Source organism: Saccoglossus kowalevskii, chromosome 21 (genome assembly GCF_978046115.1).
Source record: "Saccoglossus kowalevskii chromosome 21, keSacKowa6.1, whole genome shotgun sequence".
Taxonomy (NCBI): domain Eukaryota; kingdom Metazoa; phylum Hemichordata; class Enteropneusta; family Harrimaniidae; genus Saccoglossus; species Saccoglossus kowalevskii.
In genome coordinates, this window is record NC_140661.1 from 20,423,512 (window position 1) to 20,445,310 (window position 21,799).

Here is a 21,799-nt window from a genome sequence, read left to right on the forward strand (position 1 = left end):
TTTTGTGTGGTGACAATAGCAGAAATATACTTTTCGGGGGCACCATCAAAAATATGTGCAAAATAAACACTGTTATCACTTGATTTCATATTGAGTAGACCTGAATGGTTAAAAAATGTGGTCTGGTGGAGTTGTAGGGGGGGGGGGTACACGATAGCGTAGCCTGTCCCATGGTCTCGGAAATAACTAAGTGAAAACTACAGGGTTCATCTTTATTCTATGACAAAGTGAGCAATGTTGTAGGCAGTAAAGTGTTTACAGGAATGCAACACAATGCATGACGTCTGTTGTGTTTTAATAAGTTATACAGAATGTATCCAGTTCATTAACAATCATATTGTTCAACGTACCCCGAGACGTCAACCAACGTCCTCCACATAAACATACACGGAGGTGCCCTAATTGGGAACTTTAGTTTGTTCCAAAGTGTTAGCACTGAAGGCATTAGGGTTGGGTCAGAAGTCAGAAGTCAGATACAAGTAAAATTACCTGATATGTGGATCCGTTCATAACATCTAAATGAGTTACATTTTAATATTTCTCCAGGACTTTCAATAATGTCTGAGAAAGTACAATTGGCTATCGTGGATTACGTCATCCTTGGTCTTATGTTGTTGGCATCGGTTGCTATAGGCATTTACCACGGCTGTACGGGAAATAAACAACGGACTACTCAGACGTATCTAGTTGCTGGTCGACAAATGAATTTTATCCCTGTTGGTGTTTCTATCATGGCGAGCACTACGTCGGCAATCGCTTTACTGGGTACCGTCGCTGAAATATATATGTATACTACAATGTTTGTTTGGATATTTGTAGTTTTTCTGATAATGATACCTTGTTCTGCACACCTGTATCTGCCAGTGTTTTATAACTTGGGATTAACTAGTATATACGAGGTAACGTGCTATACTTTTGTATCTATGGCAAAACATGGCTGGCATATTCGTTTTCTAAAATTGCTTGTATAATTTTGACCGAAATGTACATAATTTCTTATCGGGTACAAACCTTGATATATATTTTTGAACAATATGACACACATGATGAGTTTGAATTTGTAAAAAGTGAGAACAGTAATTATTTTGTTCTCGTATATTAGTGCATCAAACAGTGACATTCTTAAACAAAACGATGTTCTAAAATTTGCACACACTAAACACATGACATTACAACACCCGTAAGTATAAATTCACCACTAAAAAGTAGGATATCATATAATGTCTGTGGTGTCATAGTTTATGTGTTGTAAGATGAATTCCCTACAAGTCAAAACGAACTTCCACTCTGCTTGGAAAGCTGTTTATACACAGTTTATAGTTTATTTGAAGCATAAATACTTATACATTCTAATACATGCTCCACTATCCACTTTAATACACAGTCAATACACAGCTTCATGTGTACATACAAGAACAGGATGTGTTTATACTGTAGTTTCTGAGTATAAATAAATGAGTACCCTTAGGTTACTGTATTTGAAAAGATACATTGACTTATCCACATTCATTCCCTATCGAAAGAATTCAAAATTTTGTAATTGTACCATTACGTATTAAATAAATTGAACACTTTTGGTTTGCGTAGCCGACTATTCTAATTACAACACAACCAATTGATCCTCACACCATTATAATAATATTATAGTAAAATGTATATGTATATATGGTCATCAACCATTTTGTGGGAACAGTGTCATTGTCACTTATATTACAATTATAACACATATATGTACAACTTTAATTAAAACCAGCTGTACAATATCTTTAAAGTCAAGTGTCGTGTCGCGTGCTTTTGTTTGCTAAAGTTTCATATACAAAATATATCACAGCCAGCACAATAATTAGTGTGACGAGTAGTTATTAAGCACAATGCTATTTACACCCAGTGAATAAAAATACAAGAATCTACAAAACATAAAGATTGCCACAACATTTTTATTCTCTTACTGAAATCATTCTTGCTCCTGTATGTAATTTATAGACATGAATAAAAGTATTCGTTTACTAAACTATTCACTATTATCGAGCGAATATACAACTTTATGCTACAACGTATAAAAAACACAAAATATTGCAGAACAATTGTTGGATTTCAAGAAAAAATACATTACAATAGAATACTGTGTTAAATAGATGCTTAATTGTTAAATCTGTGAAAAATAAAAACATGCACATAGCATATGCTACATCAATAAACACAACTGAATAAAACATAATTCTCTATCCACTTCTTCTTTTTCAGTACTTGGAATTACGTTTCTCTAAACCAACACGAATAATCTGTACATTGATATACATTATATACAAGGTAAGGCAGAAAGACATGGGGTTTAAACTGTGTTTGCAACTATACAACTCTTTTGATAACTGCATTCATAAGTTTAATCTTGTGATTGGCCAGACACTACTAAGAATACCGACAATCTCATAAAATCTATTTTCATTCATCACCGATGCATATTATATGAATAAATAAAGATGGTTTATATTTATTAATAATTAGGTGTTGTACCTTGGAATTGTTATATATGCTCCGTCTCTTGCGCTGAGCGCTGTATCTGGTTTGAATGTATTCAGCTCAACTCTCACTTTTGGAATCGTATGTACTTTCTACACAGCTATAGTAAGTATAAACTTTACATATTTAACGAGATTATTAAAAGTCTATATTATATATAAGGTAAAGAGCGTAAAAGTTAATGAATATATAAGGTAATAACCATATACAATTACGTGATAAATAGCATATGATGCATAGTTTTCGTATCAATTGCGTCATCACATGAAATACACAAAAAAGTCATTATTAACTGTTTCGCCCTGTGCAGGGAGGTATGAAAGCTGTGGTATGGACCGATGTATTTCAATCTATTATCGTATATGCCGGATTGTTAGCTGTCATCATTAAAGGAACAATCATTTTGGAAGGAATCCAGAATGCTTGGCGAATAGCAGAAGATGGTGGGCGGGTGGAATTTTTAATGTAAGTAGGTGTAAGTATGATACTGGACATTGTAAATTCGTCTAGGGTGGGGGTACATAGTGTTTGTATGGTGTAGAAACCTGCCTAAGTAGATACAGGTTGTGGATATTTACAATAATTTATTACAGCACTGACATCGATCCAACGATCAGAAATACAATATGGTCGCTTACAATAGGATTTATTTTTAATGCGATGCCAGGAATGGTCAGTCAACAAACAGCACAGAGATTCAATAGCTGTAAAAATGCAAGAGATGGGATAAAGTAAGTTTTGTTATTGAAAATCTGTAGATCTCCTATATGAGTTTGTCTTCAATACAGCAACTGTATATTTTCTTCATACCTTCATGAGCCGAGAATGATTCACAAAGTTTCAATCTCTATACCATATTAGCAAATTTTTATTTGCATCCAGGTTTTATGACTAGGTGCCTGGGAAATAACACAGCAAATATCGTGCATAAGTCGAAGTGTTAATAAAATGTATTGTTGTATTTCTCAGAGCTATGTATCTCCATCTATTCTTCACTGAACTTAATATTGTTATTCTCGCATTCGCCGCTATAATTATTTATGCAGTGTATGCCACTTGTTCGCCATTGGCGGAAGGTAAAATATCAAGCCCTGACCAGGTGAGTTCATGGTAGAAGTATATCAATAATCGTACAAATATTCTGTTTTTACACTCCGTCAACTTTACCAAAACGTTCTGGTTCTGATGGCGCCTGGAATGCAGATAATTTTGTTAACATTACCAGCAACAAAACCTAACATGTAAGAAATATGTTTTGTGTTGTATTCGAAGCTGAACAGTGATAAAAACACAAGCAGACATATAGATATACACGAAGTATTAAATATGTATTTAAAACTATATGCTTCACTAAATTTACTGTTGCAGTTGATGCCGTATTTCGTGGTTGAGCACTTTAAACATGTTCCTGGAATAGCTGGACTCTTCATAGCTGCAACATTCAGTGGGGCATTGAGGTTAGTCATTACGTATTAACATTCACATCACTCGCTACTATCAAAACGTTCAATGTAGGCTTATAATGGGTGAACAATGAATACAAAATAATGATATTATACCATTTACTTGTTATTCTGTATTAATCATGTTCTTCCGTGTATGTATTACGGCTTGAAGTCTGTATATAAGAATCTGCTAATAAATAAGACTGAAACGTGACAATTTCTTCATTTGTCTTAATAAACAGCACACTCTCCTCTGGGCTAAATTCGCTGGCAGCTGTGACTTTCGAAGACTTAATGAAAATGTCATCTTATGTAACAAAGCTTTCTGATAAAAAAGCTACACTTATTCTGAAGATCCTTGGTATGTGATATACATTAGATGAATATACACGTTCTCTACAGTAATTTTTATTGTCAAATTTTGGTAAATTAGAAAACTCTTTCGAGTGTGCTTGGCCCCTTATTTCTCAACATACAGTGCTATATATATAAATATTTCCGCAATGTATTTAGTTCAAAACAGTTGCACCACAATAATACAAGTAAAAAGTGTTTTATATATTATTCTCTACACATTAAATACATGCACTAACTAAATTATATTTACAGCTACTGTATACGGCTTTTTGGCTATTGCGTTTGTCTTTCTTGTTTCACAATTTGGTACATTGGTAGTATTATCAATTGGGTTATCTGGATTATTACTTGCGCCTGTTCTTGGTGTATTCACCCTTGGACTATTTTTTCCGTGTGCTAATTCTAAGGCAAGTTTTAAATTCCGTATACGAATCAAATGTTCACCAAATAAACAATTGTGTTATACAATTAAATTATCATGAACAATTCAAATTTCATGTATTTGTTATCCTCCACTAGGGGGCTTTCATTGGATTAATGTCAGGATTAGGTGTCAGTGCAATGATCTTCGTTGGCAACTTATTCTATAAGTATCGTCCCCAACCTCTGCCGATGTCCATTGCTGGTTGTATCGAGTCCAACGCCACGGTGGCAAATGTAACTCTGGCGTACACAACAGAACTGGTGGAGACTGACACCATCTATGGCAATTTTAGTACATTAGCAACGATCCCACAGACTGAGTAAGTTTAGTTGTTACGTTGTGATCACTATTATTATTGAAGATTCCTGGTATACCAACATATCCTGAACAGTGTTGGAGAATCTGTAAATGTTTAAGCTTCATATAATAAACAGCGAATGACAACAACGAATCATTGGTGAATTGAATATTTAATGTTGTGTTATATCTATGCAGATCATATGGATTTAAAGATTTCATGAAAATATCCTATCTGTGGTATGGATTGTTGGGAACATCAGCAGTGCTGGTTGTTGGACTTCTTGTAAGCTTTTTGACAGGTGATAATATTGGATTGTCAATGTATTATGTGGTACATTGTGGAGGAATGTATAGCACATGCACAACACTATTCAAACTACGAATAACAACGGTTTCTACAATCAATCTTGACACGCTACAATTTATTCACTACTTACCAAATCAATTTTAGTGTACATTTTAACACAAGGAAAATCGTGCTTTTTATTTCGAACCGTCGGCAATAATTCAGTCATAGTCGACACATATTTTGCACATGCCTGGAATTAATGATAAAATCACTCAATCAGTCGGTATTACATTTCTATATTCTGTACACGACAAATGCATTTCGTATTGATTACATTGCAGGATACACACGGCCAAAAGACGTAGAACCGCGTCTTCTATCTTCGCTCTACACCAAGTATTGTGATTGTTGTCCATCATTCTGTTGCCCACCAATAACCAGACATACAGAGGTAAGTAACGTGTTATTGATATAGCTACCATTTTTAGGAAGTGTCCATTAAAATCTAATACTGCAATAGTAAATGCCAAAGGGTAAACAACAGAACAAAATACATTGCATAACAGAAATAATATACACATTTGATAGGAATAAAAACAACCCATTTTACAGCAACGTCATATTTACCAAATATATTCCCAAAAAATATTTATTTTTGCATCCGACAACAATGTATATTAAATGTATATTAACATTTCTGTATATTTGTTGTTATTCATTCCTTATTCTCGTTTAGGAAAATACGCATCAAGATGAAGGTGCCATAGTGATGCATGGGTATAGAGATTATGTACGTGTGGCGAATACATATGTGTAACTAACATAACATGAAACATCTGCAGTCAGTGTTAAACTGCATTTTAGTATAACTGAGGTGACTGTTCATGTTATTTGTGTAAATTGATGCATTTTCCATGTATTGGGTTCTTTAGATTTAAATTATAGTGTTTCAGCAACAAATCATGTTAATTTGACGATTGTATATTATTTTGTGAAAAATAGATAATGTTAGTTACTCAATTTTATGTCAGGAAATGTGTTCGAACATGCAATATTATCTTCAACAACACTGTGACGAATATATTGTCTTACTAGTTTTATAGCGATCACTGCACAATTAATATACCTTACACAGCGCAAGCATTTGATTCCCATAAATATGTGAGGGCTATATGTATTGACCCCTGTCAACCTCAACTAGTTTGTGTATTAGACATAACAATCTGAACCTTTTTGAAAATAATCTGAATGGATAAATAAAAGACTCAACCTGCCTCAAACGAATACTTCGTCGGATATACAAGTTTCAGGATAGAAGGGGAATCGTATTATACATAATATTTACATTTTGTGGTACATAAATAACTGTGTCGAAGAGATAATTGAAACATAGGGCAATGTTTGGCTTTGGTGCCAATGTTATTTGAATAATAACTCCCAAATATATATAAGCAATTCATTTCCAGTGATATAAGCTCCATCCTATAGAATTATGTTTATGCCCCTTACAACATTACGATGAGTAGAATTATATATTATATTCAAAATGTAGAATAACATTGGCTTTCTTGCAGGAAATGTCTATAAATGTTATAATTGTAATTTTGCTAGACTTGTATGTTGAATAAAAAAAAATCGTATATTTGTGGAAATGCGAAAATCTTTAATCAATGTACGACTTTCTAGTGCTTTAATTACACAGATTTGTATGTATCTCCCAAGGTTCTTGTACAACTATTGGAATTATTTAATCTACATTTCCACGGGATGATTTTTCCAACAGCGCTATTATATTTATGGAAATAACTCTAAGGCCATGAAATAATTATTTTACATGCCATTCATTTCCGAATTAAAAAAATAGTAATTATTATAATATAAGAACATATACATCATATTAAAGCTTAGATCGAGGCAAAGACGACGGTGTATGTGATATATCGTTGTTTTCCTGAGGAATTGCCTGACGATAAATTTTTCTATTGTCGTTTTTGTTCATTCCGATTACTACAAATATTGTTTTCTCATACTTTTATTCATGCGCAAATTATGACAAATTAATCACAGACATACTCCCAACTAAGTCATAGGTAAAACCTTATAACATTTACCTGGTACGAATGTATGTACTTGACCAAAACATGACTATTAACCTTGAAAAAACGCACATAATATATATTCAACTTCTTATCGCCGCATGAGGTTATCAATGATTAATTTATTCCCCTCATCGAGATTGCATCTTTTTTCTCTGGAATAAATGCGCATGTACTCTACTGACGTAATTTAATTGAGTGTAATGATTTACTTGTAGGCAGAGTTCCTATTGCAGCCCAAAGTCATCCGACACAATTTGTATATTTCGCGACAAGCGAAGCTTTTTATAGATATTTGTAGTTATTAACACGAAGTCACATGAGCCAATCGCATTGTAATGATCTTGTCCAAAACATTAAACCAGTCGTTTATTATTTCCATGTGGCAATTCCATACAGGCGGACTTCAAATAATGACACTCATGATGTTCACTGTTGTTTTGTATTAGACTGGTAGTTATAATAACTGTACCAAGGGTTATTGTCATATCAACACAATCAGATAGGAATAAATATCAAGATAGAGACGTCACACGCATACTTATTAACATATCTATGATCATCAAAATAAACTATCGCATGATCAAATTATTATTGAAATTTATGACTATTCACAATAAAAGATGTATCTAAAGGATACAGTACCCCTTTTAGTCACCGGTTTCGAAACGCTTCTAGTTTTAGTTTTAACAAGTGAGTTGCGTCGATTTAACGACTTTCTTGACGTCAACAAGTTTACTGCTCAATACATTTCGATAGTTTGCAGTCCCAATTTTACGCTTGATATGCCAGCATTTTAACTTGCATTGTTGAAGGGTTGGAAAGATGTATAAAAGATGTATCTAAAGGATACAGTACCCCTTTTAGTCACCGGTTTCGAAACGCTTCTAGTTTTAGTGGGGATTAGCAATAAACATCCTGTGAATGCGTGTAGGTGCTGTTGACATTACAGCATCGCTTTCCACATCTGATCAATTGGCAATTTACATCTCACGGTATCCCAACAGAGTTTTCTTGAAGAAGCCCTATTTCTAGGACAAAACGTTGGAATAAACATCACAAAACTGACCAGGTGTATTGTCGTGACAATCCTTGTGTTATTTGCAAATAAACAAACATTTGCTATACCTCATTAACATATATATTAAACTTTAAGGATTTTGAATATCATTTAAATTGTGAAGATTTACTTTCCTCTCACTTCTCCATTAACTTTGGGAAACATTTCGACAAGCATAATTCACAAAAAATTTTATTTATAAATTAATTTCATAACTTAGATGTTACCAATCCGCCATTATGAAGATCCACGTTAACCCCATTTTCTTTGTTTAAGTACTTTTACTTTTGTTGTTTTTTCGTCAAGCCATCTAGAACTTTTGGAAAAATGTAGCCACACAGGAGTTTATTTCTCATGAGTGATAACTAATTTGATATACAGGATGTAGCATGTATGGGCAAATCTTGTTATCAGAGAAAATGATGTTGCACAGTCACGTGGTTTATCAGCCGTCTTCGAATTCTGAAATAAATAAAAAAAAATAGGCCAATGTCTTTTAAAGGGTTAAAAACGTGCTGTTTTGCATGTATCATGAACATGAACGCATCTTCTGAAACTACGTTAATATGTCGGCGCTTATATATTGTGCAATATTTCCATGCCTCCAACACAAACCAGACAAAGCTGGTTTTTGGCTTTAACTCTTCATATTGGCTCACGAGAATGTTATTGGTGAACATTCAATAAAAAGTTGACCCAGTGAACATTCAACCAAAAGTTGGTTCAAATTTTCAACATTGAATCGTGTTGACATTGGTTCGTTGCCTTGATACGTAATTTGAAATGCCTGCACCAATTCATGGAGATGAAGCCACAAGTCCCCTCGTTTCGAGTTATGAGATATAGCATTTAATTTATTTTATTGTTTTTATCCAAGATCCTATCTGTAATTTCAAGCTGAGATTAAAAAAGGTTAATCCATTGTTTTAGACATGTAGCATGGATTGTATGCAGAGTTGGTGTCGCTGAGACTTCCCTGGAATTCTTTTTACATTTCCAGCATGTCCTTATCGGCCTAGGCATGTCCAAGATGGGAGTGGGCATACAGAGATAAACACAGTCACAAAGGTTCCGTCTCCGTTCATGAACTGTTTTCGATTTTTTTATAAAATTACAATAACTATGTTCCAGTGTACAAACAAAGCTGAAAATAAATATAATAAATCTATACATTCAAACTGTCTTTAGAATTTCATATTTCCAAGAGCGAATTATATAAATTGTAGTTATAATAATATAATACAAAAGTCTTTTCTTTTATTAAACTTAAAATTCAACATATTCCATGATTATCATTAGAGGTTGACAATTAAAAACTTGAGGAATTTGGAAACTAAAATTACAGAAAAACAAGCATTGATAATGCATAGTCCCCGTTCAGTATTAGCTGTAGTCAATGTAAATGTAGAAATGAAAGATCAATGATTTTTTAACACTAACACAGATTATATATTGTGTTACTGTCAGTATAGTACTTTCGTGGAAACTTTGAATTTAATTGGACTATATCTTACAGAGGAAATATCATGAAAGAAAAATGCAGCCAGTCGGGTATTGTTGTTCAAGTATCTCCAAAAGAAATATAGCTTGCACCGTAACCTAATATGAAAATATGTAATATGAACATACCCTATTCAACTTTGAGCTGAATCAGGCCATATCACCCTGTTCAGCTCCAAGAAACAGTTCGGATATGTTACAGAATGTGATTTTATGTGTTTTTTTGACAAAATGGCCGCCATTTTGACAAATTTGATCAAATCTCAAAACGAAACATCATGTTGTGTTATCTTGAAGTACACACTATGAACTGAACCAGGCTATATCTTATGGAGGAATCAGCACGAGAACAAAAAAATGGCCGCTAGTATATAGTCCATCTTGGACCGAATCTCGAAAATAAAAATCACGTTCACTTATAATGCAATATGCATGATCACCATACAAAGTTTGATTGAAATCATGCTGTTCAGCTCTGAGAAACAATTCTGGACACGTTCAAATATCAGAATTTAGCAAATTTGAGGGACGAAATGGCTGCCAGTCAGCCATATTTAATTGAATCATAAAAAAAATTGGCGTGTATATGCAGGCAATCATACATTGTTTGTATGCCAAGTTTGAACGCGATCGGTCAGAGGGTGTTCGGGAAATGGTTCCGGAAGGACACACGGACGGAAGCCAAATTAATAGTCCCCGTTTTCGGAGGACTAACAATCAACAATCTTAACGACAGCCACGAACTGAAAAATATATAGCTATACTAAGCGAGAGGAAAAATCAATATTAAATATGCAAAAAAGAGAACAAAAAAGACGAGCAATTCATTTAGAATATTATATTGAAGGATAAACTAGGATACCAGACGACATGACATCACTAATGTATGCATATGACGCAGCAGTGTGAATTTATATAGAATGAATTTATACCTGCATAAATAAAGATTTTCCTATATTAATACTGACCATATATGCAAATTCACATGCGTACATACAGCTGCCAAGTAGAATGAAACTATAACCGCACTGGTCCCAGGTGAGTATGTATATTGTATTCATTTGACAATTAAAATACATATTTGCTGACGATGTATATTTATTAATGTTAATACACATTTCTTACACTTTCATGATTCTACAAATGCCGTCAAATTACCAATATTCAATGATGAATAATGTTATAGTCTGTGTAAATATAAATCACCAGCTTTATTTTTGTTTTTTTCTGTAGAATTTCGATCAAAATCATGCTTAGCACTTACACGATGAAGATCAAATTTGCTGAGGTGATTTTGTTGGTCAGTACAAGTAGAATAACATACCTAACTATGGTTTCTTGTAATTCATTCAATTTGGAAATGAACAAATGGCTCACACATAATAATTTGACTATTCAAAACAAAAGATCGATAAATAATACAAATCAAATGCTCCCATCGATCCCGGTCATTCATGAAAATAATTTGAACGACTAATGATGTCGTGAAATTCAATGCGCATGCGCAACAAGTATTTTCACGAAGAACGCATGTCTGTTGCCTAAAAGTTATTTACTAGGGGCATGGTGATAGGTATTTAAATTAAACATGCATTTTCTGTCATTGAATCACGAGCAACCTTTAGTTTTGTACCTTTATATTTAACAGCTGTTATTCCGTATTTTTTCCAAATACTTTGCAAATTCATAAAATATTGCCCACATAGTGATCATGGTAATATGGCCCCACTTACCTATATATATCAATCATCCAGATATTTTTACGTCCAGAGGGCCCTGTCTGTCACTTACCATATACTTCTATCTCTATAACAAATGATTAGTCATTCATATCACCGCTAGTCTCTATCAAGTAATTGTCTCACAAAAACTCATTTAAACTGTAACAAATAACATGTTTGCACCAAAACCTATCTTAACAATTGTCATGCTTTCCGCAATTAGTCCACCAAAAGTTTTCTTTATTATCCAAAAATAGGTGACTAGCTCATTTTTACTAAAAAATAAAACCATCTTAGCTATATAAATCATCAGCCCCTTAAAATATTTAATTGTAATTCACAAACAAGGTGGAGCTAGTTTAGTTAACCAATTCATATTTCTGACCAACACTAAGTAATTCTATAAGACATCCATGTTTTTTTAATATTTTTTTGTGCCAGGCGACAGTTCCGGACATTCAGTGTCACTGTTGTCTCTCCTGACTTTTTTTTGTATGTGCAAATTGCAAGTGCTAGTGAAAACACATAGTGCATTTTGCCACAGAAGTCATATTCATGTTTGGGACTACATGACAGGGCTGTGTGGCCATCTCTCTGGCAATTTGTAATGCGCTATCCTGGCGTCAACCAGGCCCGGTCGAACACAAGCACCTGCGGACCTTAACCAAGGTTCCCCCAAAGTTGCATTCGTTAGTGAATGAATCTCGGCTAGTGGAATTGGCCTTCCCATTGAGTCTGTGGTACACTCACCCAGGATAGGGGTCGACCATTTTGATGTTCAGCCTAAGGTAGGATTTGAACTTGGGTCTACCGATCATGAGTCTGATGCGACAACCACTATGCTACCAGTGAAATCCATGTTTGCTACATACTGTGTTGAATCAAATTGAACGAGGCGTCTGATCATACATATTTTGTAAAAAAAAAAGTATGAAGCTGACATCAAGAATTATACCAAGAAAGAATTGTAGCTCAAAACCTGAATTGACCAAGTACATAACATTTAAAAACCGAATGCACTATACTATACTATAGATATAATTATTGACCATGTAATTGTTTGTATTGGTTTTGCTGACGTATAGGTAATACTGCCAAAGATTGTCAATGGAAGTACTGAAAGTAAGTATTACTATTAATGTCGTAAGGTTGATCGAGAACATTAGTCGAATACTAACGAATTGATGACAATATTATTTGTGGATCTCATGCAACCTATTGAACCATTTGATCTGAACATTGGTCGTCACGTACTGATTCCAGAAATAATGTACTTTGTTTCTCCAACCTAACTACAATTGAAAACGCACTTCTTTTGAAGAATTTTCAAATGTAGCATGCATTCGTAATATATGATACAACTAAGCCATGGAAGTAATTGTTTTGACGTTATCTGAATGACCATCCAGGGTCAGTCAGACGTTATATACTGTGCGACCCTGGTGTTCTACTTTATTGTGAATTTAATGTATTTAAGTTGTATGGCAACGATTCTTCAGATTTGTATTATTTGTGTTGGCTACAGATTCGTACGTTCGGGAAAAAATGGTAATTTGATATTCGCAATATATCAAAGCTTTCAGATATATATGTTATTTTGCGAACAGAATTGAACTTCAAAACCGTATTAATGTGAGCGCGTCTTAAGCGCTGTGTTGTATTACTTTGCATACAGTAAGGCAGCGAGTTGCGGCCTGTATATCTGCTCAACCAAACAAGTAACTTAAACATTCTTTATTCACCATTATGTTAGAGAATACATAGCTATTAAAATCAAGACCAAATTCACATTAAATCAAAGTATATAACTATATAATATAAGCAGTGATGTTTGGGCAGCAGAAAATAGCTTAGGTGAAGCTAGTCTAGTCTGCTCCCGAATACTGATGGAGTTAAATAATCATTTTGGCTGGCGTTTTGTAATAACATTACATTTATACAATCTAATAGAAATGACAATAAATAAAAATAGAGATGCAATAAACTCGGTTGACAATACAGTTTCACTACAGGTATGTAAATAGAAAACTAACTATGTCAGTTGGCTAAATGTGCTAAAAGTATATTTAAGTCGCATAATTATAGAATGTCTGAATACCTTTTTATTTTTTACTGTTGTACACCAGTTGACCTTATCCTCTGACACATGTATGATATATATACATATTTATTGTTTTTCATTGTAAACAACATTAATATTCGGATTCTATAAAATCACTTGTTCAAGTTACCTTCTAGAAATCATGGTTTAGACCCAATTACTAGCACTGTCTACTGTCAACGAATAGTCCTAGCAGATATATGTTCGGGTTGTTGAACAACAAGTTTAATGGGTACATATATTGTTACAATTTACAAAATAAATGTGACACAATGAGAAAAAAATCGAAAAACAAAATTTTTATTCTAAAGAAAAAACTAATAAAAGTAAAATAATAGTTTCTAGCATTGAATTTGAACTTTCAATTTTTCAATTGCAAAGAAGAGGTATTAATCACAACCCTATGAAGTTTCGCAATAAAAAGTATATACACTTCAAACACTATCTTTTGCAAAGCACCAAAAATACAATAAAGTCAAAAATCTACACAGGTCAACTATATCTACAGCTTGACCAGTTTGATAGCGATCAGCTTAGTATTTTGGAGGATACTGCGATTATAATACAGTTTACCGTGCTTCACGTTGGCAATGCAGACGACACACATTTTGACTTTACTTTCATTTCAGTACACAGTTACGGTTCCCATTATTACATAGTGCAGACATCATGTTGTACAACTTATTCATGTAGTACATGTGGTGATGAATGACAATATCGAAAATAATAGTAACATTATTTGCCGCCCTTACTAAAACATTACATTGAAGAGGTAAAAGCTATCTTAAAATATTAACATATATTTGCATTCAAAATATATTTGTATGTACATAACGTATATAACACTACTAATGGGCAACCCTGTCTTTTATTGTCCATGCGATACGCGTGCTCAGAATAGCTGTGGTGTTTAAAAAATGGCTAAAAACTGTTTCGACATACAGTTATCAATACTGGATACATAACACGTAACGTGTAAATTACTAAAAAATAGTTTGAAACCAACACTTTCAATATCTCTAGATTATGTTGGATTTTGAAATCATGAGAGTGGCAAAACGACTTTTTATGAAATAGTTAGTTACTTTGATTTTTGCAACCACGCATTTATCCACCTAAATAAATACAAGAAAGATACAATGTCTTGATTGACCTCCCGTGACATTGCGAAATACTAATAATTAACACTGCATTCTATGTTATATGTTCTGCAGCCGATTGCTGGACTGATGGATGTAATTCTGAGTACCCTCATCCATGTGATTTTCTTCCTTCAAGATGTATAGCTTTTTCGTCAATATGTAATGGTGTATTTGATTGTGTAGATCAAAGTGATGAATTGAATTGTATTTCCACAAGTAAGTATAATCTTACCAAACATAGTAGCCAGGAGAGCAAAAAACAACCAAAAACGTAATAGCGAACTACTTTATACGACATACTATTTTAGTAATTTTCCCTATTCCCTATATCCTGTTTTTGTTGCATTTGTCGCATGACCAAATGTTGATTAGACTAAAAAGCATATATATTTTGCCTTGGGTTATCACAATTAACTAAATTCTACTACATTATCTGACACCAATTTATATTTCTGCTTGTGGATGCATATTTATTAGGGATCAGGTGATATTTGTAACAATAGTATACTTAATAAACACTGTTCGTTTAATCCACATTGACGGGAGTTTTTTATTCAATACTATTGAATAAATACACTATTGTTCAAGAGCTTAATCAAACTCGCGATTATTTACAGATACTATAGAAGAAAATTCATGCGTAATGCCGATACAAGAAACAGGACATGGTAGAATCAGTGAATACAAACTCCAGCTATTGGAAGCACATAACTACTTTCGATGTATGCATGGCGTACCACCTCTGATTTGGGACACGGTATTGTCAGAAGCAGCAAGAGTATATGGAAATGTTACCTTAAAACAAGAATCCACAGCATTATTCCTCGATCAATATTGGCCTTTTGGGAAAAACACTGCAATGTATCTTCAGGACTATTTTCCAACAGTGACAGGTAGAGTTATTCTTGAATAACATTCTATCATTCGTTTAAAGTTGATTTCCACTTTGTGAATATGTAATGTACCATCCTCTGACCAATATACACACAATCACATGTCGAGACTCCAGCAGTAAGAGAAATTCAGAGGAATTCGCTGTAAGAATGCTAATCTGAGCTTCCGAAATCAAGGTTAGAGATGTAAATAATATATACTCACCGAGTAAGAAGGCTATGTTTGTTCTTGTAGGCCAGTTTAATATTTTTGTCTAAGGGGTAAGAACATACATTACTCAAGAAAGAGGGCAAGAAAATGAGAAAAATATATAAATATCATTCAAAAACAGTTTCTGTTTTTAAAATTATTTGTTGTTTGAAGTGATTGCAAAATAGAGCTGCAACTTCTATTCTTCTACTTGACGAGAATTACACATCAGTGTCGTAGCATAGTGAGACAACATATTCTCACAATATAGCTACATATACAGTACATACTGAATATAGCTACACTACAGTACATTATCTATCTTTTACACAGATTTATTGATTAATACTAAATACCTATAGGATGAATTGAAACAACTTATACAGAAACAAAAACAGAAATGTGAAAAAGACATCACTGAAATCAACAAGCGTTTTAATTAACAATATTCAGAATTCTTCCATTGTTTTATTCCTAAATGTTGTTTGGTGAGAATGTTCTCATCACTAGATTGGATTAAATTTAGTACTCCAATGAGCGAATCATAATTGTCATTTTCCTGAAATTTTATTAAGAATATTTCGTTAACTATCTCAACAAATTGTATAACTCTAAATAATTAGGGGTAATGATGATTTATAATTAATTTACAATCTTACTGGTATGAATGTTTTATTGCAGTCTTGCTTTTTAATGGTAAAATTAACGGCATTTTTGTGTACAACTGATAATAATAAAAAAATATTTTATACTGGGAATAAATGTTCTATCACAATCTAAAGACTTTATATTTAGCTATGATGCCATGTTTATAGTTATTTATTCATACGTCTTATTTTTAACATATATAGGAATGGAAACCGTTGACTGTTGGTACCAACACAAACAGTTCTATAACTGTGATGACCCTAAGCCTAGTGTTCTTACTGGTGGGTTTTCGCGCGCTCATTACATACTTCATATGCACTGCAAGTTATTTAAATGCATTGACAAAACAATACTTTATTTGTGAGTAAAGAGACGGCACATGATTAAAATGATTAAGACAGCAGGAAGTTCTTTAATCCTCGTCTGTGTGGCTTTGGTCATGCAGTAACAAGAACACACACAAAACTTCAATTCTGCGGTGACGCACCATGTACAAGTCAGTGTTATGAAAGATTGTTACATGGGACAATTCATACAAAGATGCAAAAGGAAAATAAATTATATCAATATAAACTTACCGGTTTTATGCACAAAGATATCCAACGTGTGTGCAAGTATAATTATCCAAACAATACATAATACACATCTAAATATTGATGAAATAATTTAAAACAAAACCTGCCAAAATAATACAAGTAACAGCAAACCCACATATTTGGTCGTGTTTTGGTGAGTGCAATGTGATGTTACCAAGTGTTTTTTAACAGTTTGATATTACACAATTGTAATATCATGCAATAGACCTTGCACCATGATATACACACTGGGCCTTTTCTCAATTAAAACAATACTACAATATTGGGCATTTGTTGTCTGTGAGAACTATAACCGGTGACCTTTATATCTTATGTGTGGTTTACCCAAATCGTTTTTTCAAGAAATTTAAAACAATTGTGGCCAGTCATATTTGAAAATGTCTAAAATGCTCGACATTGGTTTGAATACTCAGAAGAAGAAAAAACAATCTACTTAATTTTCTAATTATGAGAAAAAATAAAATTTGGATTGACCACCTTGTTTGGTACCTGCTATAGTGCGCGTAATATTCAAGCCTGTTTTAAAATTAATATTATCAATAATATTTACTTTGAAAACTAAAACAATTTTGCCTACTATTTTGATTTATCAAAAACAGCTTTACTTAAAAACCACATGACATTCAAAGTTTAACCCCAAACGTCTTCTTTTCACAAGGAATGTGACAACCGTATTGGAGTAACCAATTAAAATGCTCATCTCTCACAGCAACAAAAACCTAAAATATATAAAGGATATAAAGTGTGTATAAATTGCGGCAAAAATCGTGTCATTCTTGGCAATCATCCCCGTGCTCGTCTGAGCCTATTGATATGTACTTGCAATATTCAGTGTCGTTCTACTTGCTTAGACTTCTGTATAGCAGTGTTTAGCTTTGTTTTTCTTTCTGTTCTCAATCTTCACATTTGATAGAATGTGCACACGAATTAATTACCATTCACTCAGGAACATGTCGTGGTGATACATTCAGAGACACATATTCCATATATATTTGTTTAATTTCCAGATATGTTTACGCAAGTCATCTGGAAAGATACCACCAGGGTTGGTTGTGGAATTGCTGAAGGCCAGGAGGTATACGTAGTGTGTAACTACTTTCCAAAAGGAAATGTGAATGGTACATTTATCGAAAACGTACCTTGTGTGAAAAATTCTACTATGACTGAATATTGATTAAATGTACATAAATAAAATTGTACTCACTCACATACTGTCTCATACGTTTTTACTATCTATGGCCTGTTTTTTTTATAATATTTATATCAGCCATGGCCACGTACACAAATTCTAAGCGTTATTTGATTATTTATGAAAACAGGAAGAAGAAGGTCTAGAAAACAAATCCCGAGTGCAATTTACAGGACTCTGACCTACATTGTGCCATTATACTCGTTAACCCAACTGAGTATTTCTTAACTGTACCACCAAAATATAAAAGATTCAGCAATTTTCTGCATTGCTGGTGCACAGTGTAAATTTACATAAATACACAGATGTTGTGTACATTTCGTCATTTGTCATGATTATTTTACTAAAGCTTTCCGGTCTTGGCTAAGGTGCGAGATCTGATGTACAATAGCGGTTTACAGAATTAGAATTATTAGTCAGATAGAGAGATATTAGTTAGACAAGACATTGCCAGTTTACAAGTTATCTGTGTCAATTGCACTTACCATATAAATACAACTGTAGAAATCACATTCTACATATGAATATAAGTACTAGTGTGACTGATTTAGGTCATCAAAACGAAATGTTTACCGAAATAAACCAACTAGTAGAACAATGTATTGTTTATTCTCAAGAGTTGTATAATTACTCAACACATACTAAGAAAGGATGAACCACTCAGTTAAGAGGATTAAAAAGCCACTCGATAAAGTTTACTTTTGATGTTATAATGCGTTAAAATCCTCTTCAAACCTTTGTCTTACCAATAAGTATTCAGATAAAACCATATCAAAGTAATTAGATGAGTCTTGCCGTCATTAAAAGGGGTGTGTACATCGCGTGAAAAATGTAATGTTTCATACCGTTTACAATTTCAATGCGCATTAAAAAACAGCGAACAACACGCATGCGCAGTTTCCCCCACGTGACAGATGACCTTTCAAACACCGGAAATAAATCAGATTGGAAGAAGTTTGTTGACGATCTGGTGCGTTACAGTGCTTTCTTCGTGGTTTTTGAAATTTTTGCTCTGATATTTTATCGTATGATATTTCAACTTTCCTAAGATTTGCGACAAACGATTTTAATATCAGATATGGGTTTTTATCTTTTCTGTTTTTTACCGTGGTCGACGTTAGTGATAGCACAAAATAGCAGGTTGAAAATACGCCGTCAACTTGCTGCTTTTTTGGTAATCTGTTTTCACTTTTCACTCGACTCTTGACAAATTAAGGGTGTCACACCGTAGTAGCCCCATGCATTATAGGGGAAATATTATTTAGCGGGTTTTGTTTTTATTTTCATAATCGACACATTACATGGTTTCAATTGTTTTACTTCTAAAATTAATCGGAAATGGTAAATATTCCCTATGCATGTTTTTTACAAAGCTTGCAAACCTCATGTATTTGTAACTTCATGCCTTCCAAGTATTATGATCATGGCAATCTTTTAGATGATTCTATTTAATTTAAATTATAATATTTTACTACATTACCTTGAAATACATTCAGGGGTGGGGTGGGGGGGGGGGTAGAAATGCTGTTAAGGGTTGTAGCTTATTATTATCATGTTTTTGGTAATAGATGCAATTTAAAGAAAACTATACTATATTATCTATGATATTTCTAATATTTTGGGCCATTATACATTGTATTGATTTTTCATCCACCTATCTTTGGGAAATTTAGCCTAATTTTTGTTTTTTGTTGCTTTCAAACAGAGTGAACATTACATGCCTTGATTCAATACTTTTTATACGCAGCTGATTATTTATATTTAAGGTAACTAAAATTGATTTGTTAATTCCTTCAGCACAAATGACTGGAGGCATGCTGAATGTATTATTATTATATAGTTACTAGTATTTTGTTTTCTACCCGGTAGGTTCATACTTGTTCAAGACACCATATTTGTAGTTTTTATAGTTTTAATTTTTTTAATCATTATCTATATTTCTGTTTTACAGCATACTGCAATTAATTATCACAAAGAGAAACTGCGTGAACATTGTCGTGTAAACTGAGGTTAAAGCCAAAATCTAACTATGATATTTCGAAATTGCTGCAGAAGTTCTTTTCACTCAGTGTTGAGAATGAAGATGAAGTCGTATTCACTCCATTTGTGTGCCATATTTGTTACCAAAAAATACAGAGACACAAACAAAAAACAAGCAAAAAGCTGAAATCATCACTCAACATTGTCCGAGCTGAGTTTCAAGCACATGATAAGTATTGTGACTTGTTTTAAATGCACTGACCAAGGTAATAACATTGCAATTTTCAGAGCCATTTCAAATTTTGGAAAAGAAGCTGGATATTTGGTGACTGAAGCTGGCAGCAGTATTTGCTGTCTGAAACTGGGGAACAACAGTAATTGCATTAATGTTAGGCTGGAAGTGGACTGCAAGGGCCTTTGGTCTTTGCTGATCAATGGCAGAACTGCAAATAATGCCCATTGCTGGAAGGACCGAATTTCTAGATGAAAAGTCAGCAAAACTCCTGTTTGACACCTTACAGTAAGCAGTCGTATGCAGTGAGATTCAAAGATTTGATGATGTCTGCCGAAAAAAATCACCAAATGCACCAGCTATTTTTAGTACGCACCAAGGCAATGTGAAGGGATACCGGATATGAAGAAGTAGGTTTTTTCCCCAATCTACTGTGAGGACTAAATCGTGTGAACTCCTGGTTGATGAAAAGGGTAAAACATTGTGCAATGAGGAGTTCTCAGAAATCTTTCATTCCTGGTGTATCATCAAAAACCAGAAATAGTTATTTAAGCCATGACCAGTTACAAGGAAAGACCAATAATCTAGTGAAAGAAAATATTCAACTGAAACGTAAAGTTAAGAGACTGGAAGATAGACTGGAAGAAGTCATTGAAAAAGACGGTAAACTACTCGACGACAGTTTATCAAATTCTTTATAATATGATTTAGAGGAGAATTCCAGCGAAATAGCGTCCACCTTTGGAAAAGACAGTCCCCAATTTTTATTGTGGGAACAACAGAATAAAGCAGCATGGATGGCACCCAGCACTGATAAAATGGTTTATAGCACTCCATTCAAAATCACCTTCTGCATATCGTATGATTAGAGGTTCTAGATACTCATACTACCACACGAGACAACTCTCAAGGACTACACCCATCTCACACAGGTCAAAAGTGGATTTAATGCTGAAATCATCAAGAGAATAAAAAAGGACCATAATTTTGCTGGGATGGAGGATTATGAAAAAAATGTTTGGATAATATTTTATGAAATTAAAATAAAGTCTGATTTAGTATATTCAAAGAACACAGGCAATTTAATTGGTTATACAGACTGTCGCAATGAAATTG

General features: G+C 33.5%; 2 protein-coding genes across 2 annotated transcripts; both read left to right on the forward strand.

Annotated features, from left to right (window-relative positions):
• The first annotated feature begins 557 nt into the window (after positions 1-557).
• LOC102803350 (sodium-coupled monocarboxylate transporter 2-like) lies at positions 558-6,152 on the forward strand. Its single transcript, XM_078012069.1, has 13 exons — positions 558-899; positions 2,245-2,310; positions 2,506-2,625; positions 2,831-2,985; positions 3,114-3,251; positions 3,490-3,619; positions 3,889-3,977; positions 4,208-4,326; positions 4,575-4,729; positions 4,842-5,065; positions 5,242-5,345; positions 5,677-5,786; positions 6,072-6,152. Exons 1-13 carry the CDS (start codon positions 558-560, stop codon positions 6,150-6,152), a joined length of 1,833 nt encoding a protein of 610 aa, XP_077868195.1.
• A 4,807-nt stretch (positions 6,153-10,959) lies between these two features.
• On the forward strand, positions 10,960-18,489 carry LOC144358031 (Golgi-associated plant pathogenesis-related protein 1-like). The gene is made up of 7 exons (XM_078012068.2): positions 10,960-11,029; positions 11,225-11,291; positions 12,798-12,834; positions 15,028-15,171; positions 15,573-15,848; positions 16,890-16,967; positions 18,290-18,489. The coding sequence occupies exons 2-7, from the start codon at positions 11,241-11,243 to the stop codon at positions 18,454-18,456; spliced, it is 753 nt and encodes a 250-aa protein (XP_077868194.1). The 5' UTR covers positions 10,960-11,029; positions 11,225-11,240; the 3' UTR covers positions 18,457-18,489.
• The last annotated feature ends 3,310 nt before the right edge of the window (positions 18,490-21,799 follow it).